The sequence below is a fragment of the Dipodomys merriami genome, unplaced genomic scaffold, assembly GCF_024711535.1.
Source record: "Dipodomys merriami isolate MVZ:Mamm:240054 unplaced genomic scaffold, mDipMer1.0.p SCAF_9, whole genome shotgun sequence".
Taxonomy (NCBI): domain Eukaryota; kingdom Metazoa; phylum Chordata; class Mammalia; order Rodentia; family Heteromyidae; genus Dipodomys; species Dipodomys merriami.
In genome coordinates, this window is record NW_027206512.1 from 24,795,518 (window position 1) to 24,821,791 (window position 26,274).

At 36.2% G+C, this 26,274-nt stretch overlaps 1 protein-coding gene across 6 annotated transcripts; it reads right to left on the reverse strand.

Moving 5' to 3' along the window:
- Positions 1 to 995: 995 nt before the first annotated feature.
- Positions 996 to 25,974, reverse strand: Prr27 (proline rich 27). Of its 6 annotated transcripts, XM_070012206.1 has the most exons (9): positions 25,796 to 25,974; positions 21,599 to 21,672; positions 16,334 to 16,372; positions 16,072 to 16,133; positions 14,733 to 14,756; positions 9,162 to 9,185; positions 5,150 to 6,100; positions 3,274 to 3,321; positions 996 to 1,081 (listed from the first exon to the last, which is right to left on the reverse strand). In XM_070012206.1, the coding sequence occupies exons 4-8, from the start codon at positions 16,120 to 16,122 to the stop codon at positions 3,301 to 3,303; spliced, it is 1,071 nt and encodes a 356-aa protein (XP_069868307.1). In that variant the 5' UTR covers positions 16,123 to 16,133; positions 16,334 to 16,372; positions 21,599 to 21,672; positions 25,796 to 25,974; the 3' UTR covers positions 996 to 1,081; positions 3,274 to 3,300. The 6 variants fall into 6 exon arrangements, with proteins under 6 accessions (XP_069868307.1, XP_069868308.1, XP_069868309.1 ...); XM_070012207.1 differs by lacking the exon at positions 21,599 to 21,672; XM_070012208.1 differs by lacking the exon at positions 16,334 to 16,372.
- Positions 25,975 to 26,274: the final 300 nt, after the last annotated feature.

Below are 26,274 nucleotides of genomic sequence, written 5' to 3' on the forward strand. Positions count from 1 at the left end.
GTTGAAGCCAAGAAATGCTAGTAGCCATAGAAAGTGGAAGAGAAAAAGACAATGCTATTGTACTGATGATGTCTACTCATTGATTTCCACCTTGGAAATCTGATTTTGGACTTCTGGCTTCCATATTGTAAGAAAATAAATTTATGGGGGCTGGGAAGGTGGCTCAGTGGTAGAGTGCCTGCCTTGCATGCATGAGGCCCTGGGTTCTATTCTTCAGCACCACATTAGCAGAAAAAAAGCTGGAGGTGGAGTTGTGGTTCAAGCTGTAGAGCGCTAGCCTTAGGCTGAAGAGCTGAGGGACAGCGCCCAGGCCCAGAGTTCAGCCCCCACGCCTGACAAAAAAAGAAGAAGAAGAAGAAGAAGAAAAGAATAAAAGAAAATAAATTTATGTTTTTAGCCACCAACTTTGTGGTAATGTGTTGCAGCAACCAAACAATCAACATGCCAAACTTTAGGTTGGCTTGCTTTCTTTTCCTCATTTTCTTAATATGCTTTCTCATCTGCCATCTGACACTTTCTAGCTATGTAATCATTGGCAAAACATTTGTATTCTCTTCCACTCAGTTTCCTAATCTTTAAAATGAGTGAAAAATATTATTTATCTCATAATTATAAGAGCTTGATAAGCTAATATTTATAAGGAGCTCAAAGAAGCTCCTAGAACTAAAAGTGTTATATAACTTGGAAATAAACACATTTCCCAAAGATGTTGATACATTTTAGGATTAAAGGAGCTGGGAGAGTCAGGATTGAAGGTAATTTAACTGCTTTCCATGTATATGCAGGAGAAAGAATTTGGAAACAAAAATCTGTAATCTGCTTTTATATAACGCTCAGAAGATATTTTTATATCATTTATTTAAATTTGTTTTAATTCCTATCAGTATCTTTATATTTATGAAGTAGGTTTTTCTTTTTACAAAGAAATAAAACCAATATCATTCTAGTGTAAGTCAAGTTTAAAAATAGTATCACAAGCTACTCAGTGTAGAGCAAGTAATAGTTTTAATATAACAGGTTGAAATAGTCTTTGGAAAAAGAGAGAATATTGTTTCGATTTCACTGATTTCTGTGCCAGTATCTACAAAAGAAAAATAACACATTAAGTTTGTCTTTTGAATTATTAGACTTTTCAACTTATATACACTTACAAATTATATACACTTATTTTATGTTATCATACTAATAATAATTCTAGAGAATAATAAATAAAATAAAAATAACAAAACAGAAATCTATACCATAAATATGTTTTTAGAAGTAATATTTCCTTCTGTTTTTGATATTTAATTCTTTCAATAATTATTCATGTGTTTAGCAATTAATAATGCATTCTTGTAAGGATTTAGTAAGTGAAAAATTCATTTATGCTTTATTTTCATGCAAATATAGGCATTTTCATGCAAATATACACAGGATATTTTTGTGTGACTATTTTTTTTCCTTCCATCAGGGTTTAAAGCAGGATAGCCTGCCTGTTGAGCTTGCATTCTATCACTTGAGTCATGCCTCATTGTTCCCACATGATTTTTCTGCCCAAGCTGGCTTCAAAATTCACTCTTCTGGATCTCAGCCACCTGAGTAGCTAGGATTACAGGCGTGACCCCTCAGCTGCCAGTCAACAACATGGTCTCCTGATATTGAATAACTGAAGGATAGTTCCTTCTGTATTTTTTTTTGGGTCTGGTCATAGGACCTGAACTCTGGGCCTGTGCGCTGTCCCTCAGCTCTTCAGCTCAAGGCTAGCACTCTACCACTTGAGCCACAGCGTCACTTCTGGCTTTTTTTTTCTGCTTATGTGGTGATGAGGAATCAAACCCAGGGCCTCAAGCACGCAAGGTAAGCGCTCTACCACTGAGCCACCTTCCCAGCCCCCTTCCTTCTGTATTTTAACAGGGAGAATTTCCAGATAAATAGGGACATTTATCTATTGTTAAGTAACATAATAAAAAAGTAAATATACAAATTAATTATTGAGAATATGAAATCATGAACTAATATCTTGAACTACTTTATTCACTAATCTAATATAAAAGTAAAATAAGTGAAGACCAAAATAATAGCAGTAGGCAGGGTTTAAGTAAAATTTGAAACATTTTAATATCCTTGGCAATGGCTGCTATGATATCACCAAATTTCCTTTTCCATCTTACATCAGCAACTTACGTTACTTTCAGTAGAAATTTTGATTTGGCCCACAGAAGTCTTGCTATTTTCCTGACCAGTGACTATTTATAACAGTAAAGTGGTAACAGCTTTGGGAAAGGATGAAGAAATGAGGACTTAAAATTAGTATAACCATATTACTTCCTTTTTTTCTGATCACATGACTGCAATAGAATGAGTTCACATGAGTGCTTGGCCAGTACTTTCTTTCCCAAATATTGGGAGTGTGATGAAGTGAAGGAGTAGAAGATGGAGCCTGAGAGACTGCAGGTCTAAATCACTTGTTTTATGAAACAGTGATTTATCAAGCTGGGTTAAAAATGGTGGCCGAAGAAGTTAAATATAAAATACACTGGGATATGATAAATCATACAGGATTCTAGACTCTCACACACAGTGAGACCAAAAGAGGATATTCTTAAGGGGAGAAACACAAAGGCACAATGCCTATGATCCTCTTTATATTTATATAAAATTATATATGGAAATGAGCTCCACAATATGGAAACAAGAGATCTCCGTTTTTGTTGCTGGTTCTGTTTTATTTTCTTTCTGTGTGATTTATTCTTGTGTCTATCTTTGGGAGGGCACAGAACTTGAGGGAAAAAGGTACAAAAGTGCACTATTGGAGCTCACAGGACACTAATGATAGTGAACTATACAACTCACAGGTGGAGATGGGAAGGGACTGTGAGAGAGTGAGCCCTCTGTACATCACCTTTAGAATAACAAAGTAAATTTAAAAACTGGTGGCTGAATACTTAGAATACAGAATAGTCTGTGGGAACTTTAGCAAACCATGCCTCTTCCCCTCTATGGAAGTTTCTTCCTGAATTGACCAATACTATTTCAGAATATTCAACTCATAATCAAACTAGATTAATTTAGGGGGGAAAACTTTTTAGTCCCAAAGTAGTCTGGGTTCCTTTTATAGCACATAAGTTCATAACTTCATAATGAATGGGGGCATAGATGACCAGCATGTTATTCCTCACATTTTTGTTTTCAAAAGTATCTTAAAATAGTACAATAATAGTTAAAAGATCACTTCAGGATATGATTCATTTAATCTGTGATTTCTCAATCTGAATATTATACATGACTTACGGAAACAAATGCATGATGCTTTCTTTTCTAGAAAATTTTAGTTCTCCCCTGAAAGAAAAAAAATATTTTCATAAATGACAAAAATGTTTCACTTCCTAGTATCTTTTCTGAACATTTTTTCTTCTTAAATTTTGTCCTGATGATGTAATAACCTATATTAAAATTGTTCTATACTTCTAACAAAGTTAGTTTTCTAAAACAGAGGGCCAATCAAATCATCCTTCCAATGGAGGAGTGATAAATTCATTTGCCTTCAGGATAAATGCAGGTATATATTTGGCAGTGTGTTCAAGGCCCCATTTGTCTACAAGATAAATATAGGTATATAGTTAGCAGGTATATAGTTAGTGTTCAAGGCCCCTCTGATCAGAAGGACCAAGTACTGTTCATTTTTATTTTCTCTTTACATAGCCATTCCATTCTCATATGAACCAAAAACTATTAGATTGAAAGTACTTGTGTCAAAGAAGCTTATCAAACGAACACGTTAATTAATATATGGATAAATGGAGAATAATCCTAGATCTTTATACTTTTATGGAACAGCTAAAATATTTAACTTACTTCCTCAATATCTTAAAAGAGGAATAGTCTGCATTTTCTAGGAAACAAATACCAGAAGTATTGAAGTAGTGTTAATTATATTATGTTAATATTCAATGACAGAATGCTACTTTTTGTTTCTCTTCTAGTTCTAAGGTCAGAGAATCATTTTTTCAGTTAGAAATTCCATTTGCTATTATATAAATTAGCCTAATTATGTGTGTGAGATAGCTAATAAAATTTTAACAAGTAATGCACTCATTGTCTTACTCATGTAACTGTAACCCCTCTGTGCAACATCTGTATAATAAAATAAAAAATTTAAAGTAGCCTACCAGGTAATATTTCAAAAATATTTTAATGTACTAGTTAAAATACTCATAGAAAAATAAGCATTTATTAAAACTTTATTTTTCTCAACTAAATAATTATGTCAATTTTTTAAAATATTGCTTTTAAAAATTAAAAAAAACATTTGGCCTACATTAAGATGAGTAGAAGAAGCTGGATATTCTTTATTTTATTGTATAAAATATGAGAAAGGAGAATTTTTCAATATCTAAATACCAGATTGTGAACAACAATAATTACTCAGTGGTTACTTGTATAAGTGTGACACATAGATATAAATAATATATATACATATACATTCATACATATCATATGTCAGGTATATATGTAATATATTCACATACATGTGTGTGCATTAGACAAACCTTAATGCTTTCCCCGATTGTCAGGATTGAGGCAAGGATATTCATTTAATCACTTTATTTAATATTCTGCTGAAGAATAGATCAGTGTGGCAATTAAAAATGAATGAACAAATGGCTTTCAGTTTAGAAGCTGAAGTGTTCATCAGTAGTTAAATGAGTGAACATTTTAAAATGGCATACTTACATAATGAATGCAAAAACAATGAACTACATTGGTATGTTGAAGTTCATGGATAAACGTCTAAAAGCAAACGATGCCAAATATTTAAGAATTCAGAAAGTGTGAGTCCACTTACATAAAATTCTAGAAAATACAAACCCATCCATAGTGGCAGACGAGTCAAGGACATGAGAAGGGGCAAGTCCTCACAAAGGGACAGAGAGTAGTTTGGGGACATGTCGTGTGTACCCATTACCCTGAGGATGAATTTTTTGTGTGTGTGGGTGGACTCATGGATGAAAACTTATCAGATCTATTCTTTTAGAATCTCTAGTGTACTGTACATCCATGGTATTTCAATAAAACAGCCCGAAATGTTGAAGGTGATCTATGCTTGCTTAAAGAGAGGTTATGTTTCTTCCTGCGGATTACAGAGATAAGGTAACAGGACACCTACCTGTCCAAGAGAAGGTGGTTCGGGTATGAGAGGAATAGGTTCAGATGCAAGGTTGACTTCATTAGGCTCATCTTCAGGTTTGGTTGATAAAAACGATATTGCAATAGGTTTGGCGGCTTCCGCTTTGCTTGCACCAACGTTGCCTAGTCCAGTCTGTCCTAAAGACAGCGAACCTGAAGCAGATTTGCCTCCAACAGCCTGGTCTGAAGCAGGTTTGCCCCCAGAAGGCTGGTGTGCAATAGATTCAGCTACAGAAGCCTGGAACTCCCCAGGCTTCACTGCAGAAGACTCTGGTGCTACAAGAGCACCAGGGGCAGGGACAGCTGGAGCTCCAGCAGACTGGGCAGAAGGTACTGTGACTATATTTGAATATGCCATGTAGGGGTACATTCTAGCAGGAGCAGGAGGAAGAGGAGGAAAAGGAGCAGGAACTGCAGGGGCTGCGGGGACAGCAACAGGGACAATAAGGGTTCCAGGACCTCCTGAGGATGGAGGGGCAACAGGGCCTCCAGGGCCTCCTGCTGGTGCGGAGAGAGGGGCTTCTGGGGCTGGAAGGGCTGCAGGGGAGGCCGGCGGGGCTGGAGGGGGTGGAGGGGGTGGAATGGCTCCTGGAGCTGGAGGGGCTCCTGGAGCTAGAGGGGAACCTGGAATTGGAGGGATTCCTGGAGCTCCAGGGGCTGAAGCGGCAGCGGCTACTAGAGGTGCACCCGGGGCCAGGGCTTCAGGAACTGTTGGTGCAGTATCTGAACGAACATTATTAGTGTCTTGGTTTGCAGCAGCGTCTTTGGAAGAGAGAACCCAGGGATATGGAGTTGCTTCACCCTCAGAATTCCAAGGATAATTGGTCATGGTTTTCCCTGGGGGATGGTAAACAGGAGGAAAATTTTCATTCCATAAGCCATAAGGAATATTCAGAGATGGATTAAGTGGGTAGTGAAAGCCAGTGAAATCCTAAAGGAGAAGCAAAGAAGTCAATTGTAGTTGACTAGTTTTTCCTAGCTATATAAATATATACATAATATTATTTATATTATGACTGTGATAATGGATAAGTAATGTGGTTTTGGTTTTTGTTTTTGCTGGTCCCAGGGCTTGAACTCAGGGCTTGAATTATATCCCTGGGTTCTTTTGCTCAAGGCTATTATGCCACTGACACTGGGAAGTATTTTTTCTTTTTTCTTTTAGAATTCTAATTTAGGCCCGGTGCCAGTGGCTCAAGCCTATAATCCTAGCTACTCAGGAGGCTGAGAGCTGAGGATCCCGGTTTGAAGCCAACCCAGGCAGAAAAGTCCCCGTGAGACTCTTATCTCCAATAAACCACTCAAAACCGGCAAGTAGTACTGTGGCTCAAGTGATAGAGTGCTAGCCTTAAACACAAAGAGACTCAGGGAAAAGCACCCAGGTCCTAAGTTCAAGCTCCACAACCACCACCACCAACAAATAATTCTGATTTAGTCTTTCTAAGTGTGCTCCATGGGATGTAAAAAATGTCTCAAGAAACTTGAATAAATTCCACTTGAATGATAAGTATTTTCAGTATAGACAAAATTGATATGAATCAAGGGATATGAACCCCTGGACTACAAAGAAATGAAAAAAATACATGCACTTGAAAGGAGTGTTCATATAAGAGGATAGAATCCATGCTTTGGACCCTTTTCTGCACCATACCTCTTCCTTTGCTCACAGCCCTGAGTATCCTCCCAGTCTCTAAAGTGTCTCCTAAAAACCTTCACTTCTGTATCCTTCTTTGAGAGAAAGTGATTTCTTCAGTCCTAGATTGGTTCTTCTGAATGCCTCCTATGCCATCAAAACTTCTGTTGTTTTAAGGCTATGCATCTCTTAGCTCAAGCGGCTAAGCAGATGTAGGTGAGAGACAACTAGCTTTTCACATTTACATTTCCCTGTGTGTTATTTGTGGTTGTTTATCTGTTTGCTTTGTATTATTTTTGGTGCTGGTACTGGGACTTGATCTCAGAAGTAGGCACTTTTTCTTTTCTTTCTTTTTTTTTTTTGGGTCGGGTCATGGGGCCTGAACTCTGGGCCTGGGCACTGTCCCTCAGCTCTTCAGCTCAAGGCTAGCGCTCTACCACTTGAGCCACAGCGCCACTTTGGGCTTTTTTTCTTTTTGCTTATGTGGTGCTGAGGAATCGAACCCAGGGCCTCATGCATGCAAGGCAAGCGCTCTACCCACTGAGCCACCTTCCCAGCCCCAGAAGTGGGCACTTTTTCTGGTCAAGGTTATTGCTCTACCACTTGAGCCACAGCTACACTTCTAACTTTTTGGTGGTTAAATGGAGAAAAGTGTCCCTCAGATTTTCTGCTCAAGGCTGCCTTTGAACTGAGAATCTCAGATTTCAGCTTCATGTGTAGCTAGGATTACAAACAGCTCTCTGGTGCCCAGTTTTGTTATTTGTATTTTAAATGAATACTTTACTAACATCACTCATGAATTTATAAATGGCAGATGGTATTTTTTCTGTTTGTTCTAGATTTGTCTGTTAGGAAGCTCTAAGATGATATAATTCTATAAGAATCTACAGAAGATCAAGATATTTATACTTTTGTAAGAATCTACAGAAGATCAAGATATTTATTTTGTTTTTTATGTACATGAAATGTTATTTATCAGAAAGTTTTCATGAATAGATCACTCTGGTTTACATATAAGAATCTTGGAAAAAAGTTTGGCACTAGTAGTTTACGCCTGTAATCCTAGCTACCCAGGAGGTTGAGAATTGAGGATTAAAGTTCAAAGCCAGCCCAGGCACGAAAGTTATGAGGTTCTTCTCTCCAGTTAACCACCAGAAAAGTAAAAGTGGAGCTGTGGCTCCAAGTGGTAATGTCAGCATTGAGGCTGGGACAGCACCCAGGCCCTAAGTTCAAGCCCTAAGACTAACACAAAAGAATCAGAAGAAAGAATCCTGGAATCTTTACTATGTTACATACTTGCCTTAGCGATTTTTGACAAATACCTTTGTAATACATATTAAACAACACAACCTTTTTATGCAGTTGATGGGATTACTGCTTTTTTTTTGTTCTTTTGTTAACATATATTTCAAGTTAGTTCAACTCTAATGGATCCCATTTGTGAACACAGATTCAATGTTTGGATCTGTTGGTAAACATGACATTCTCTGTCCATACTATCTTTGCCTCTACTTTGGTAGTACTAGGGATTGAACTCAGAGCTTCACACTTGTAGGCTGTCTCTCTACCACTTGAGCCATGCCTCCAGCCCCTTTTAGTATTATTTATTTTCAAAGGAATGCCTTTTTCTTGTTCTGGCTATCCTGGGCTGCATTTATCCTTCTTAAGTTTTTTTCATGTTTCTGGAGATGACAAGTACAAACCATTGCATTCTATGAGACTGTCTGTCAACCACTATATATATATATATATATATATATATTACCAACCACTGCACGCATATATATATATATATATATATATATATATGAGACTTCCTGTCAGCCACTATATATATATATATATATATATATATATATATATATGCATGCAGTGGTTTGTTATATCTATGTATCTGTCTATCTGTAGTGGTTGACAGGAAGTCTCACACTTTTTTATTTTTGTTGCCTAGGCTGGGCTGTCTCCAATTGCCATTATCTGATTGCCATTTCCCAAGTAGCTGGCATAGAGACTTAAGCCACTATGCCCTGCCAAGTACTTTCTATAATTTTTAATTCCATAAGATTTCATTTTAAACTATTTAGCCTGACAATCAAGCAGCAAAATTTATCAGAGTATCAGTATAGATAAGTTGTCATGAGATTTATAAAATAAACTTATTTGTGTTTTTCTATTTGCATGTTGAATTAGGACCATCCCTGGAAGTGAAAATGTTCCTAACTGAATTCCTTAGCTTTTCAAGGAAAACCATAATTACACTGACTGAACACTGTGATAGAAAAGTTATTTTAAAGAAAAGGGAATACTATAAGCTACATATAATTATCTTCAATTGTAAGTAAATATGAATGTATTTTACCTTTTGACTGGATGAAGACGATTTCTAAAACAAAAAGAAAACAGCTTTTTAAAATTCAACACTGCAAGATGTCTACTTACATTCAGGTTGACTATCATTAACAAAGCTGCAAGTCATTTAGGATTTTCTTTCTTACAGATTATAGTTATTTGCCTTGTTCTCAGTTTTTCAGTGAGTTATATACCTTCAGACTATTTTCTTAATATCCATTCTTCCAAAGGGACATGAAATGATTGGGAGCAATATCTTACCAGTCATAGTGTTTCTGTACTGTCATTTAAATTTATTATTGATATTTCTTTGTACACTTTCAGGTACAAATGACCAAATGGTTGTTGTTGTTGTTGTTGTTGTTGTTGTTTTATTTTTGTTGTTGTGGGCTTGAATTCAGGACCTGGGCACTGACCCTGAGTTCTTTGGCTCAAGGCTAGCACTCTACCACTTTGAGCCACAGCTCCACTTCTGGTTTTTGAGTGGTTAATTGGAGATAAGTTTCAGGGGGACTTTTGTGCCTGGGCTGCCTTTGAATTGCAATCTTAAATTCTTAGCCTCCTGAGTAACCTTGATTACAGGTGTGAGCCACCAGCACCCAGCTTAACCAAATGTTTTAACTCCATATTATGTCTATTTTCTCATCTACATCAGATGATCACATTATACTATTTGTGTTTAGTAAAAATCACTGGTAATAAAACAAGACTTTCAGTGTAAATTCTTAAGTGGCTTTATGCTTTTTCTTGAATTCTGTGACTTTTTAGAAAATATAAAATGAGTGCCTGTGTTGTGCTGTCTTTGTGCTGGTATTGGAATCCAAGATAGTGTAAAAGGCAAATGAGGTTTCTTTTCACAAACATCTGTTATACTGCACCTCCTACTTAGCCAAGCTAACACAAATTTTATATTTCTTTCTAATTTTGTCTTTCATTCTTGAATCACAGAGTTAAAAACATTCCCAAGATTGTTTTTTCAGATTCCCTTAAAGTATGACAGGGGATACACATGTGTACGTGTTCCAGGACACTCATAGAGGTAAATCTCAGTTATTTCTATTGCAGATCTTGAAGTACTTTCATCTGACGATTAAAGCATCAAGTCTAAAGTGATTCAAAGTAATATTTGATTTCACTTCTTAAAAATCATTTCCGGAGGCTGAACAACACACTATTACATGACCAGTGGGTCATGGAAGAGATTAGAAATGAAACTCAAATGTTCATAATAGTCAACAAAAATGAGCACACAAATTACCAGCTCCTCTGGGAGTACTAAGGTAGTACCTAAGGTAGCTAAGGTAGTACTCAGTGGCAAGTTTATAGCTCTGAATTCCTACATCAACAAATTGGAAAGATCTGAAGCCAACAAGTTAATGAGACATCTGAACCTCCTGGAAAAAGGGCAGCAAAATAAACCAAAATCCAATAGATGGAAAGAAATAATTAAAATAAAATCAGAATTAAATGAATTAGAATCCAAAAAACCATACAAAGAATCAACAAGACAAACAGTTGGTTCTTCGAAAAAATTAACAAAATTGACAGATCCTTAACAAATCTTATCAGAAAAAGAAGAGAACACAACCAAATAAATAAACTCAGAGATGAGAATGGAAACATCACCACAGAAACAACCAAGATTCAGAACATTATAAGGGATTACTTCTCAGAACTTTATGCTAATAAGTTTGAGAACTTGGCAGAAATAGACCTTTTCCTGGCAAATATCGACATGCCAAGACTAAATCAAGATGAGTTAAACCATCTTAACAGGCCCATATCAAGTATTGAAATAGAAACAGCAGTAAGAGACCTCCCATCTAAGAAAAACCCAGGACCAGATGGATTTACAGTGGAATTCTACAAGGCCTTCAAAGCAGAGCTCACACCAATACTCCTCCAACTCTTCAATGAAATTGAAAGAGAAAGTTCACTACCGAACACATTCTATGAAGCCATCGTAACCCTCATCCCAAAACCAGGCAGGAACTTATCAAAGAAAGAGAACTATAGACCCATTTCTTTGATGAACATCGATGCAAAACTTCTTAACAAAATTTTGGCCAATCGACTTCAACAATTCATCCAAAAAATCATACACCATGATAAAACAGGATTCATTTCAGGGATGCAAAGCTAGTTCAATATATGCAAATCAATTAATATAATTCATCACATCAACAAGAACAAGGATAAGAACCACATGGTTATCTCAATAGATGCAGAAAAAGCACTTGACAAGATCCAATACCCTTTTATGATGAAGGTTCTGGAAAAATTAGGAATCCATGGAACATTCCTCAATACAATAAAGGCTGTATATAATAAACCTACAGCCAGCCTTATAATAAATGGTGAAAAACTAAAGCCATTTCCCCTTAATTCAGGAATGAGACAAGAATGTCCACTATCTCCACTTCTCTTCAATGTAGTATTAGAATGCCTAGCTACAACAATAAGACAAGATGCAAACATAAAGGGGATCCAAATAGGGAAATAAGAAGTAAAACTCTCCCTCTTTGCAGATGACATGATCTTGTATTTAAAGAATCCCATAGACTCCACTCCCAAATTACTCAAGCTGATTCAAAACTTTGGCAAAGTAGCAGGGTATAAAATTAACCCTCAAAAATCAATGGCTTTTCTGTATGCCAACAATGAGAAAAGTGTGGCTGAAATTAGGAAAGCAACTCCATTCGTAATAGCCCCACAAAAAATAAAATACCTAGCAATTAACTTAACCAAAGAAGTGAAGGACCTCTAAGATGAAAACTTTAAAAACCTGAAAAACAAAATCAAAACAGAACTTAGAAAGTGGCAAAAATTCCCATGCTCCTGTATTGGAAGGATCAACATAGTGAAAATAGCAATACTTCCCAAGGCTATCTACAAATTCAATGCGATACCTATCAAAATTTCAACCTCATTCTTCAAGGAAATAGAAGAGGCAATACAAAAATTCATATGGAACAATAAAAGACCCCGAATAGCAAAAATGCTCCTCAATGGAAAGAACAGTGCTGGAAGAATATCAATACCAAATTTCAAACTCTCCTACAAAGCCATAGTAATCAAAACAGCTTGGTGGTGGCACAAGAACAGACCTCAGGACCAATGGAATAGAATTGAAAACCCAGAAATGACCTACAGACCTATAGCCATCTAATCTTCGATCAGGGAGCTAAAACAATAGAATGGAAGAAAGACAGCCTCTTCAGTAAATGGTGCTGGCAAAATTGGTTAACTACATGTAGAAAACTAAAGCTAGATCCTTATATATCACCCTGCACCAGAATCAACTCCAAATGGATCAAAGACCTCGAAGTCAAAGCAGACACTGTGAAAACATTACAGGATGGAATAGGAGAAACCCTAGGTCTCCTTGGCACAGGCCTAAATTTTCTTAAAAGAGACCCAGAAACACAGCAAATCAAAGAAAGGTTGGACAAACAGGATTTCATGAAATTGCAGAGCTTCTGCATGGCAAAGGACATAGCTAGCAAGATCAATAGAAAGGCCATGGATTGGGAGAAGATCTTCACTAGCCATGCAGTGGACAAGTGTCTCATATCGAAAATATACCTGGAACTCAAAAAATTAAATCCCCCAACAACAAATCCTCAAAGAAACAACTGCCCGATAAATAAGTGGGCTAAAGACTTAAAGAGAAACTTCTCTGAAGAGGAAAGAAGGTCAGACAATAGACACATGAAGAAATGTTCAACCTCCCTAGCCATAAAAGAAATGCAAATCAAAACAACATTGAGATACCACCTCACCCCAGTTAGAATGGCTACAATCAACAACTCTAGTAACAACAGATGCTGGAGGAGATATGACCAAAAGGGAGCCCTACTGCACTAGGAGTGTAAACTTGTTCAACCACTTTGGAAAGTAGTATGAAGGTTCTTCAAAAGACTCCAAATACAGCTCCCCTATGACCCAGCAATCCCAATTTTGGGCATTTACCCAAATGATCACAAACAAGACGATACTAAAGCTATCAACACAGCTGTGTTTATTGCAGCATTATTTACCATAGCTAAGATATGGAACCAACCCAGATGCCTCTCAGTAGATGAATGGATCAAGAAAATGTGGTATATATTCACAATGGAATTCTATACCTCCATCAGAAAGAATGACATTGTCCCATTTGTTAGGAAATGGAAAGACTTGGAAAAAATTATATTAAGTGAGGTAAGCCAGGCCCAAAGAAACATAGGTCCCATGGTTTCTCTAATTTGCAATAACTAGTATATGTCTGAGATAAGCAGATACGTTGATGTTAGGTGAAATGAACCCCCAAATAAGTATTCAAATGTTTTTTCTTTCATGCGATTGTTTCTAACATATTTATAATATAATTTCTTTGTTGCTTTGTATGTCCCTCCCTCACGGTATAACCCCTGCTTTCACTGTATTTGATGTTGGTATAATGTGTGGAGGGGAAGGGCAAAAACAAATCGTTTAAATAGGGATACAGGTGGACCCATTGCAACAATGAGATGTACAAGTCGTTATATGGAAAAATGAACTTTACAACTTTGGCTGGGGGCGGGGGGTGGGGTGGGTGTCAGTGGGTCGTGAGGGGGAGGGGAAAGGAGGGGGAATATGGGAAGGGATTGGAAGGGGAAACAAAGGAGGAAGCAACAATGCTTGATAAGAAATATACTCATCATTATCTTGCCCATGTAATTGTAACTCCTCTGTGAGGTATTTTCATAATAATAATAATCATAATAATAAACTAAAGAAACAAACAAACAAAACTTATTTCCAAACTATGACAATTTCTTTTTTTTTTTTTTTGTATTTTCTTTTTTGGTACTGGGGATCGAACCCAGGACGTTGCACTTGCTAGGCAAGCGCTTTGCCACTGAGCTACATCCCAGCCCCCAAACTATGACAATTTCTTTGTCACAGTTAGAAAAGCTTGGGTTCTCATTCCGTACTACCTCTTCACTTTTCTTCACTAGACTGTCATAAATATCTGCTAATCTGCTATACTACTGGACAGGTAGTGTTCTTAGAAATCTCCTGAAATCAGACCTTGAAGCAAAAAAAAAAAAAAAAAAAATGTTCACTGAAAAAAGCAAGAATCATTAAAAATATTTTTAACTCCTACTTGGAATAATTCATGAATATCTGCTAATCTAACTCCTTGGGTGTATCCTTCTGCTAGCTTGTACTTTCTAGCATCAAGAATATATGGCTACCTCTGTCTTTCTTTGTTGTTAGCTCCAATCTCTTATGCAGCAAAACCTTGCTGGATAAAAACACTTTGTTCAAGTACTCTGTGATAAACATAGAGACAAGAGACACAAGGGAAAAATCTGGAATAGCAAGAATTTTTATTACCCCACAAAAGGAGTGAACTTATTTGATATTTCTGGATGTTGAAAAGAAATAATAACTGGTAAGTATGTTTAGAACAGGTATGATTATATTTCATAAATAAAATGAATATTTTAATAGCGATAGCACTAATTAACTTACAGTGTCAGGAAATAAGAATTTTTAAATATAAAGTATAATTTTAGGTAAAAACAAATACATTTGTATAAAAAAGTTTTACCTCATGACCAAAGGGATAATGTCTCTAAAACAAAGAAAAAATATATCAATATAATTATTTCTTTGAGAACCCCTGTACCTACGATTACATATTACTCAAGGATTGAAAAGCCTTGGCATTGTCATAATTTCTTTTTACTATCATAATTTCTATGACTTCATTAATTTGAATTAAATTTCCCATCATTGTCATCATCATCATCATCATCATCATCATCATCATCATCATCATCATCTTCATATTTTTTAATCAAGGGTGATTTTAGTTCACATAAAAAATCATCACTATAGGAAGATCACTGTTTTAATCAATACTTTTTTTTGCTGTTTCTTTTACTCCAAGTTTTGTTTGTGTTATATATTGTGTGAGTGTGCAAGTATGTGTGTGTGTTTTTGAATGGTCTGTAACACCAGACGGACCACAAATATATTTTTTTCCAAGGAAGCTTAAATGTGTGTATGTGAAACACTAGCATAGGAAACATTATTTACAATTTTAAAGAATTTTAAAAATTAAAACAAGTAATCTTAGGGGCTAGAATGGTAGTTTTGAATTATGTACATAATAATATTAGGATCAATTAAAATAACAAGTAGCATTTGACTTCTGACTATGTGCTAGGTACTCTGGCTTACTTAGTTTTAGAAACAACTGTTTGGGTATATTCTTATTTCCTCAAAGAGAATGTTTAGCACACAGATTGTCTAGGATTAAGAATTTGTCTCTGCTATTTCCTACTTTTTTTTTTTTTAATTGTATTTTATTTTATTTGAGAACATACTGTACAGGGGGGCTACAATTACATGGGCAGGATAATGCATACATTTCTTACCAAGCATTGCAGCCTCCTCCTTTGTTTACCCTTCACTTCCCTTCCCCGCCTCCCCCCTCCCCCCTCTATTTCCTACTTTTATCAAACATTATATTGACAGGAGTATGTCCACTTACTTAGCTCCATCCACTCACTTGCGGTCTATATCCAGCAGTCAGACTTGACTGCCGTAGAAAGCCTACTCTATAATATAAAGCAGTCTATAATATAAAGAGATAAATTTACTTAAACTGCATACATGGAATTCTAACTTCCTATAATTCTCTTTTCCATCTGTTACCATGTTCCTGAAATCAACTCTTTTCTTTGGAGCTGATCCATATTTTTAACATGATTACTTCAATTTTAAGAGTTCGACACAACAAACTCTATGCCCATCAATATATTTCTCTGTTGCATTTTTTATGAACATGATAGTAAGTACCTATCTCATGAATCCTTGCCAATACTTGATTTAGTGGCAGCGGTTATACCAGCTGCTGTGATTTGTAAAGTTTCATTACTAACCTTCTTTCCAAAAGCAACACACAAGATGCAGGCCCAAATAATCAGCTTCATTTTGGTTGATCCTAGAAATATGGATACTATAAATTAGTATAAATTACATATACAATGTATTTTTATTAAAAATGTTACATACATTATATATACAATATATTATAATCCAATGTTATATAAATATAATGTTACATAAATTCTATATATAATATATTTACTACTTTTATTCTAGAGAGACACAAAAAATACATGAGTTTACTAGTCCACTTACCAGAATTTGGTGCTGCTACTTAATTGCTGTCAGCATGACCTAACAAAAGTGACATTAGTATCATTTTTTCTTTTTTTAGTAGATATATTTTCACAATACTTCAATCTGTAACTGTAAGTGAAAGCTAACTTATTTACCTAAAGACAGATTTTGCAATTAATTTGTGCTGGAAGATTTACCAGAAAGTAAAATGGCTTGAGCATAGGTATTCTATGGGTGCTTTACTGAGATTTTGCTTGTATGAGTTCCATGAAAAGGTCAGTATTACCTACATAGAAGAATTTCTAGTTCTAATTATTTTTTGCCAATATGTACCATGGCATAAATCTTTAGATCGTTAATAATGATTATCTTTTCTGTCTTTGAAGTGTAGACATTTATATATTTTAGATGTATACTTTGGTTAGGTTCTGTTCAAGAGGAAAAAAAAAACAATTTCTGCTGGGTGCTGGTGGCTTGTATCTGTAATCCTTGCCACTCAGAAGGCTGAAATCTGAGGCTGTGGTTCAAAGCCAGCTAGGGCAGGAAAGCTTTGAGAATCTTATTCCCAGTTAACCACCACCAAAAAAGCCAGACTCAGACCTGTGGTTCAAGTGTTAGAGAGCTAACCTTGAGCATAAAAGCTCAGGAATAAAGCTGAGACCCTGAGTACAAGACTCAGGACTGGCATAAAAAAATATAATAATAATATCAGATTCATGACCTAGAGCTGAGTGACTATTTGAATGCCAAATATTGCTAAGCTTCAAATAATTATTTTGATTATGACATTTTATAATCATTTTCATAATTTTATATTATTTTCTACAGTTTGTACTTTTTATGTGACTTGACAATATGTAACTTTCACACTAAATATATTCTTTATCCATTTTTTTTTGTCTGTTGTGGGGTTTGAACTCTAGCCTGGGTGCTGTCTTTCAGCTCTTCAGCTCAAAGCTAGAGCTCTACTACTTGAGCCATGGCACCACTTCTGGTTTTCTGAGTAGTTTATTGGAGATGAGTCTCATGGACTTTCCTGCCTTGGTTGGCTTTGAATTGTGATCCTCAGATCTCAGCCTCCTCAATGGCTAGGATACAGGCGTCAACCACCAGTGCCCGGCTTATTCTTTATCCATTTTGTTGCCAGTATCAGGTTGGAAGTTAGAGACTAGTATTTGCTAGCCTTGCTTGTGTGGTTGGCTGTCTACTCCTTCAGCCACACCTCCATCTTGGCTTTCTCTTGGTTACTTTGGAGATAGAATCTTATGGCCTTTTCTACTTGGGCTGGCTTCAAACATTAATCCTCCAAATTTCAGCCTTCTGAATACCTGGGATTATATGCTTGAGCTACCAGTAACTGATTATAACAAGTATATTCTAATAATGATTTTTTTTCAAGTTTATGGATGTGGCTGTTTAATCTTAAATAAAATCTAGGCAAGAAAAATAATTTTTACAGAAGGCCTAGAAAATGTACACTGCATCCATGTTTCTATGAGTCTTCCCTTGAACAGATACTGCCCTATCTGAGCTTGGTAAAGGCTGAAACAATACATTAAAAAGCCAGCCAGACCCAAAGAAACATAGGTCCCATGATTTCCCTTATTTGCAACTAGTATATGTCTAGGATAATCTTACCAGACAAGCAGAAAAGGTCGAAAGTTATGTACATATGATCATATAAGATGATGCTAAGCAAAATGAACCCCAAGATAGGGATACAAGAGGTTTTTTTCTTTGTCGCTGTTGTTTTTAATGTACTATGTGATTTTTTCGCTTCTTTTGTATGTTTTTCTTCCATGGTATAACCCCTGGTTTCACTGTATTTGATTCTGATGCCCTGCATCTTGAAAACACATTTTTCTAATTTGGGGAAGGGAAGGGAAATAACAAAAATGCTGAAACAAGGATACAGGTTGATCCATTGTAACAATGAGATATGCAAGACATTATGTAGAAAACAAACTTTACAATTTGGGGATTGGGGAAAGGGAGGAGGTGGGGAGGTAGGGAGATGGAAAGGGAAGGGATGGTAGGAAAAAACAAAGGAGGGGGTACAATGCTTGAAAGGAAATGCACTCACTAACTTACTCATGTAACTGTGAACTCTCTGTACAGTATCTTTACAATAAAAATATATATTAAAAAAGAAAATGTACACTACTGCATCATTTATTATTACTATTATTATTGTTATTATCTCAGCTAACCTCTTCAGAATGGTTATACTGAATAATGCACAAACATATATTAGCTTTAAACAGCACACTATGTACCAACCTCTTTAAGCCAGAAGAAAATATAATCACATCATGAATTTATAGGCACAAATTGAGATTAATCAGGGAATATTCAAAAGCAGCAGCATTTAAATATGAAAAATGAAGGATACCTTGTTTCCAGGATGGAAACTACAGTAATCATTACAGGTCCTGGTCTTGGATCTAAACAATAATTTTGTAACCCTCAAACAGAGTATTTAGAGTATATTTGGTTAATATATTGAAGACGTGTGGCAAAAGCATATAAGATGAATGATTATGGAGATGATTTCAACACAAGGATATTTATAAGAATTCTTCTATTTTGTTTATTCTTTAGTATTTAAATGAATCTGTATCAATTCTGAAAAACACTACAAACCTATCACTAAGGCTGTGAATTATTTCTCTTTTATAGAAAAATAAAATTAGGTAAGTTATTGTGACAATCTGACAAAAAAAGACAAAATCAGGAAGCAGGATAATTGCAGCCCAGTACCATAAGCTTAATTCTTGAAAACACTTTACAGATAATCTATTTCAGCACTATTTTGCCACCAGTTACAATGCACATCTAAAGTTAAGCATTTAATATAATGGAATCACAATTTTTTTTTTGGGGGGGGGTCCGGTTGTGGGGCCTGAACTCTGGGCCTGGGCTCTGTCCCTCAGCTCTTCAGCTCAAGGCTAGCGCTCTACCACTTGAGTCACAGAGCCACTTCCGGCTTTTTTCTTTTTGCTTATATGGTGCTGAAGAATCGAACCCAGGGCCTCATGCATGCAAGGCAAGCACTCTACTACTGAGCTACCTTCCCAGTCCCCGAATCACAATTTTTTAAAAGCACAATTTATTTCATATGTTGGTATTATAAATAGAATTACCTCTGATGGATATTAAAAGCTGAAAAATTCATCCTATACATTTGTGATTGATAGTCTCATAGCTATCATGGAACACAATGTTAAACAGAAAATTATAAAGAGGTAGTACTAGCTGGTGATCTCTAAGTCAGACATTAGAGTAATGTGATATGATTTCTTTTATTTATTTTTTAGTTTTTTTCCCCCTACCATCCCTTTCCTCCCACCTCAACTACACTCCCCCCTCCCCTCTTCGCTTCTCCCCTCCCCTGCCTAAATTGTAAAGTTCGTTCATCACATTGTTGCAATGTGATGTATCACATTGAAACCTGTATCCCTATTTAAACAATTTGTTTTTTCCCTTCCCCTCCCCATATTATACCAACATCAAATACAGTGAAAACAGGGGTTATACCGTGGGGGAGCAACAAAAAAATCACATGGTACCTTATAAATATGTTAGAAACAATGCAAGAAAGAAGAAACCACTTGTATCCTTATCTTGGGGTTCATTTCGCCTAACATCATCTTATTTTACGTTTTCTGCTTGTCCCAGACATATACTAGTTATTGCAAATAAGGGAAACCATGGGACCTCGATACTGTCTTGGTTCAACCAGTGCTATAGTGTTTGGCAGTAAGAGAGTGATCTATTCCAAGAATGTCTTTCTCTCTTGGTAACTAACATATAGAATAATGATATACACTAAGGGCTTCACAGAAGGAAAAGTGTGTTTATGTCCAATGGACATGAATGTAGGGAGGAAAGGTGAACATATATAATCCTTATATTCCATATTCAATATGTACAAATTGAACTATGCAATTTGGAAAGATGGGAGGGGGACTAATGAAGGAGAATGATGGAAGGGGTGAGGTAGATCAAGATACATTGTACTTATAAGCTGATTTATGGAATGATAACGTCTTTGTGTAACTAATAATAAACAAGCAAAAACTGCAAAAAAAAAGCAAAAGCGATTACTTGGTACAATTAATATACATGAATTAAAAAAGGAAACAAAACCTGTCTCTTTTACCTTGATCATAGATAAGAATATAATGTATATCCTACAAAATTAAGAAAAGGGTAAGGGTGGGTAGGGGAGGGATGGCTGAGAATGTTGAAGGGGGTGACATTGATCAAGATATATTGTATTCATAACTTTGTTAAATGTCAACTCCTTAGTACAACTACTTAAAGATAATAATAAAATAAAAGAAATAGCCCCTAGAAAACAAATAAAAACACCCCTGTCAATATCATAACTAGTTCAGAAAGCTAGGTGCATGCCTCAAATGGTTGAACAGCTGCCTCACAAGCATGAGGACCTTTATTCAAACCCCAAATTGACAAAAACCCCAGATTTTCATGCCAAAATTATATTCAGTCATTAAAATAATTTTGTAACTCCCAAGCAGAGTATTTAGAGTATATTTGGTTAGTATATTGAAGACTTGTGGTAAAAGCACACACAATGAAAGATTACAGATATAAATTTCAGCACAGATATGCAAACTGTTAGAATGGACTCCATGGAGTTTGTGGTATATGTGTATAGAAAGTTTCGTAGGGTATGGGGCTGCGAAGGTGGCTCAGTGGTAGAGTGCTTGCCTTGCATGCCTAAGTCCCTGGGTTCGACTCCTCAGCACCATATAAGCAAAAAGAAAAAAGCCGGAAGTGGTGTTGTGGTTCAAGTGGTAGAGCAGTAGCCTTGCACTGAAGAGTTGAGGGACAGCGCCCAGGCCCAGAGTTCAGGCTCCACTACCATACCCCCCCCCCCAAAAAAAAAGAAAAGAAAGTTGTAGGGTAATATAGTAGGGGACTAGGTGGGGAAGAGAGTGTAATATGAAGGTTAATTGGATTAAAGTACAGTATATGTGAAATTCTCAGGTAAAGCCATTGAACAAGTAATACATACTTCTGTCCTGTCTGGGAATAGAGGAACATGAACTGAGAAGATACAGTATGGATCCCCTCTATATTCATATAGGAAAAGACAATAATAAAACAGGTTGAAATTGCTGTAGAAGGGGGTTGAATGGGAATAGTAGATGTCACAGCAAATCCCTAAATAAATGTCTTTCCAAAGAAATCATTGGTAATGTTAGAAATCAGAAGTTGATTACCGAAAAAAACCCAAACATGTACTTAGCTCACCAGTAGGTTCAAAACAGCATAAAAATCAGAAAACCTGAATCCAATTCACAGAAATTACGAACGTCAAACACAATCTGAAAAATAGAAAATGTTCAAACATCTGTGTAATTTTAAGCCCAGAAAAAAGGTAACAGAGCAGAATAATTAAAGAAATAATATTCAAGGATTATTCAAAATTAATGACAAAAAACAAAAGCATACATACAAGGTACCCAGAAAACATCAAGCATGTTAAATTCTACACATACATACATATGCACATACATGAAAACAATTTTATAATTGCTGAGAACAAAAAGAGAAAACCCCCTGAAGAGGAAAAGAAAAAGAGAGGAGGAAGAAGAGGAGAGAGGAAAGAGGAGAAATAGGAGGAGGAGGGGAAGGAGGAGCAGAAGGAGGAGGAGAAGGAGGAGGAGGAAAAGATTACAAAGTAAACTTTTCAGAACCATGCACACAAAAAATAAATGATATCTCAAAAAAGATGAAAGAAGAATAATTTCATAAATAATTTGTGTTCAAAAACTGAAAAGAAATGTTTTATAAGACAAAACAAAACAAAACAAAACAAAAGGGAGCCAATTAGCAATAAAAATAATTTGAGCAATATTCAACCAAGTTTCTGTAATAACACTCATAGATTACCACACCGAATAGAAATCTCTGAGCTTATTCTTCTTATGGTGAAATGGAATAGACCCTAAGAGGTAGACTATATTTATGGTCACACAACAACCCTGAACACAGGGTTGGGTTATTTCTGCTTACCCTTTTAATATCATCAATATATAATCTGTTGGATTCACTTTTCATCATTTGTATTCTATCATATATTCCCACAATGTCCTGGTTTATTTCTTTTTTCTTATGTCATTAGTAATATTCACTCTTTTGTTTGAAATATTTTATTGTAAAGATACTGTCCAGAGGAGTTACAGTTACATGAGCAAGGTAATGAGTACATTTCTTGTCAACCATTGTTACCCCTTCTTTGTTTTTCCCTACCATTCCTTCCCTCCCCTACCTTTCCCATTCCCTTCCCCAGTACTTAAAGATCTCCTATATATAGAAAACCAATTATATTCACTCTTAATGATTAAGCAAACAAGAGGTTGTTGTTGTTTTTAATGTACTGTAAGAAGTTATTTCTTATTTGTTTTGTTTTTTATTTTTCCTTAGGTTTATCCTAACCTTTTGTCACTGTATTTAATTTTGGCACCCCGGGGTCTTGTATAAATGTTTATCTGATTTGGGGAAGGAAGGGGAACAAAAAATGGTGAGACAAAGGCAAAGAGTGAATCAATGTAACAGTGATACTCACAAGACAATATGTTGGAAATGAACTTTAGGAATGGGGGTGGTGGTGGAGAGTAGGAGGGAAGGGAAAGTGGGAGAAAAAGAAGGGAAGGGATAAAAACTTTTGACAAGAAATGTACTTATTACCTTATTTATGTAACTGTAACCCCTCTGTACATCACCTTGGCAATAAAATTAAATTACAAAAAGACAAATGCTTGTTTATTTATCCTTCTATCTCACTGTAGACAAAAATTGTATCTAACATAGTTGTGTGTGACCTTTCCTGTTTTTTTTCCCCAACTTTCAAAGCCCTCAATGTTTTCTCATTTCCATAGTTTATTTGTTTTTTGTTTTGTCAGTCGTGGGGCTTGAACTCTGGGCTTGGGCGCTGTCCCTCAGCTCTTCAGCTCAAGGCGAGCGCTCTACTGCTTGAGCCACAGCGCCACTCCCGGTTTTCTAGTGGTTTATTGGAGGTAAGAGTCTCATGGACTTTCCTGCCCGGGCTGGCTTTGAACTGTGATCCTCAGATCTCAGCCTTCTGAGTAGCTAGGATTATAGGCGTGAGCCACGGGCCCCTGGCTCATTCCCAAAGTTTTGTCTTTGCCTTCTATTTTCTTGTGGTCTTTTTTCCTTCTTTCTCGTCAGTCTCCCCTTTGTTTCCCTCTTCCTGTGAGCTCCTCTCGGGACCAAATGAATACAGGGCACTTGACTTTTAAAGCTCTAAAGGATTAGCTTGTTGTAAATGAGTAAGTCGAAAAACTTGATTTGAATTTAGTAGACTCCTTATTGTAAAATGGAATAGTAAAAACAGCTATTATTAAGTTCACTATTTTGTGACAAAATGTGGTGCAATATTGGTCAATTATCTCTGACAGTTGGAAAAATATAGCCAAGAACAATCATGAGTAGCTTGTTAGGCACAATTTAATATTCTATAAACAGTAAATTTTAGAAAACTGATAAACCAGGACATATCATATTTTGTATTAGTGAAAACTGAGTACTTTTCCATCCATGAATCATGGTTATGCCTTTGAAAATGTTGATGGTTGTCATGTACAATATGAATGTTTGGCAAGCAGATTCCATCAACTGTGTTGCCATAAATATGAAACTGATAGCTAGATTTTTTATAATGCATTTTATGTCTTAATATCTTCTCTAATATCTTCTATATCTTCTCTCTCTATATGTCTATATATCTTCTTCAAATTATTTCATTTAGAAATGAAGAAATATGGGCTTGGAATGTGGCTCAGTGGTACAGTGCTTGCCTAGCATGCATGAAGCCCTGGGTTTGATTCCTCAGTGCCATATAAAAAGAAAAAGCCGGAAGTGGTGCCGTGGCTCAAGTGGTAGAGTGCTAGCCTTGAGCAAAAGAACCTCAGGGACAGTGCCAGGCCCTGAATTCAAGCCCCAGGACTGGCAAAAAAAAAAAAAAAAAAAGAAATGAAGAAGCAGCAAATATTTAGTAATTTTTAAAAAACAATCTACCTATAACAGTACAGTAAGCATATAATAAACAAAAATGCTATATTCCAGTTTAATTTGCTGCAAGTAAATCTGAGTTCTGAAATACATGGAATAGCCAGAGAATCCATCTGTATATAAGATAATATTGTGGGTTCTAGGGCTTCAAGTGAAATAATCCTTCTTTTCTTTATTCCTTATGCTAAATTTAAACCAGGAGGGAAATGGAGGGGGAGAAAGAAAGGGGGAGTGGGGGAGAGAGGGGAAGAGAGGGAAAGAGAGATATTCAGGAGTTAATTGAGTATGCTTATATTAGAGGGCAAGGCATCACTACGGAGAGAAATCTGGACAAACAGTTTCTGGTTTTAATCAGCAGCTGGTATGTTGGTTTAAATGGCTAAATGGAAACAGTCATGTGGAAAACATGAAGTTAGAAAAGAAGTGACTGGGTTCAGAACCCTAGGAGCTACAATGCTTGTGTGAAAGAGCAGGTCCTGTAAAATGTCTGGGAGAAAACATCAAGAAAATCAGGAGCATTACTAGAAAGTAATTCAATGAAAAGAACCAAATAGAATAGCTCCTCTTAAAGAATCATTCTGGGGGCTGGGAAGGTGGCTCAGTGGTAGAGTGCTTGTCTTGCATGCATGAGGCCCTGGGTTCAATCCCTCAGCACCACATAAGCAAAAAGAAAAAAAGCCAGAAGTGGCACTGTAGCTCAAGTGTTAGAGTGCTAGCCTTGAGCTGAAGAGCTGAGGGACAGCGCCCAACAGAGTTCAGGCCCCACGACTGGACCCCCCCCCCACAAAGCAACAACAACAAGGGAGGGGTAACACTGTTCCACAAGAAATGTACTCACTATCTTCCTTACATCACTGTAACCCCTCTGACATCCCCCTTGTAATAAAATAAAATATTAAAAAAAAGAATCATTCTGTTTCTGTCACATTTTTTCATCTTCAAAGTATAATATGAATACTTGTACTATTAAAATTAAAGTGATTTCAATAGTGGTAAGAGGTGTAGACATACATAAGATGCCCTGCACAGTGCTGCTTGGTTAGCTTTAGATATTATTATCATCATTATTACTTCTGCTATAAAAAGGATAGATTGCTGAGCAATGTAAAAAACACTCAAAGAGCCATTGGCTTTGAAGTGGAGGAAGAACCTTCACTCTTTGAAATTTGAGGGACAGAGTTAAAATTATGTTCAGATTTGATGTAAATTATTATTGGGTCCTCCCAGGAGATGAAGAGCATTTGTGTTTGATAGACTCAGTAATGTCTGTGAAGTAGAAAGGAAAACTATTTTCTGGTGAGAAATATTTATGATGATTAAGGAGAGTTGAAAACAATTGACTCTAATGCCAGCAAGAGAAAATTGGATAAGACATCATTGGTGACCAACAAACTTTAGAAAATATAGACTTACTTTAAGATTCAGCTGCTTAGATGGAGTGGCAGTAAAAACCAAATTCAGAGTTTACATGTTGGGTGTTTTCCAGATAGAGTTGGTTAAATGTAGAGGGGCAGAGGACTTACATGAGCTACTAAGACGGTATTTTAAACAATCAAGGCTGAGGTCAGGAGAAGTGTAGCCAATAGCGAACAAAGAATGTAATGCAATCAGTGTTAAGAATGAGAGGTTCTATGACAATAAAGAAAAATTCTCAGATTCTACCTGCTCCACCCTTTCTAAATACAAGCCATATGGCACTTCCTTCTGAGAAACCATTCAGTCCTCAGGCTACTTACGGGATTGGGAAAGATGGCTAAGAGGAATCCAAGAAAATGGACTATAATGGGAAGAGTATAGGACTAGAGTATTTTAGGGAATCAGAGATAAACTCTTTAAAGTTTGTCTTTCAGAAACCTCTCCAGAGTGCTCTGTGAATGTTTAACATAGATTTC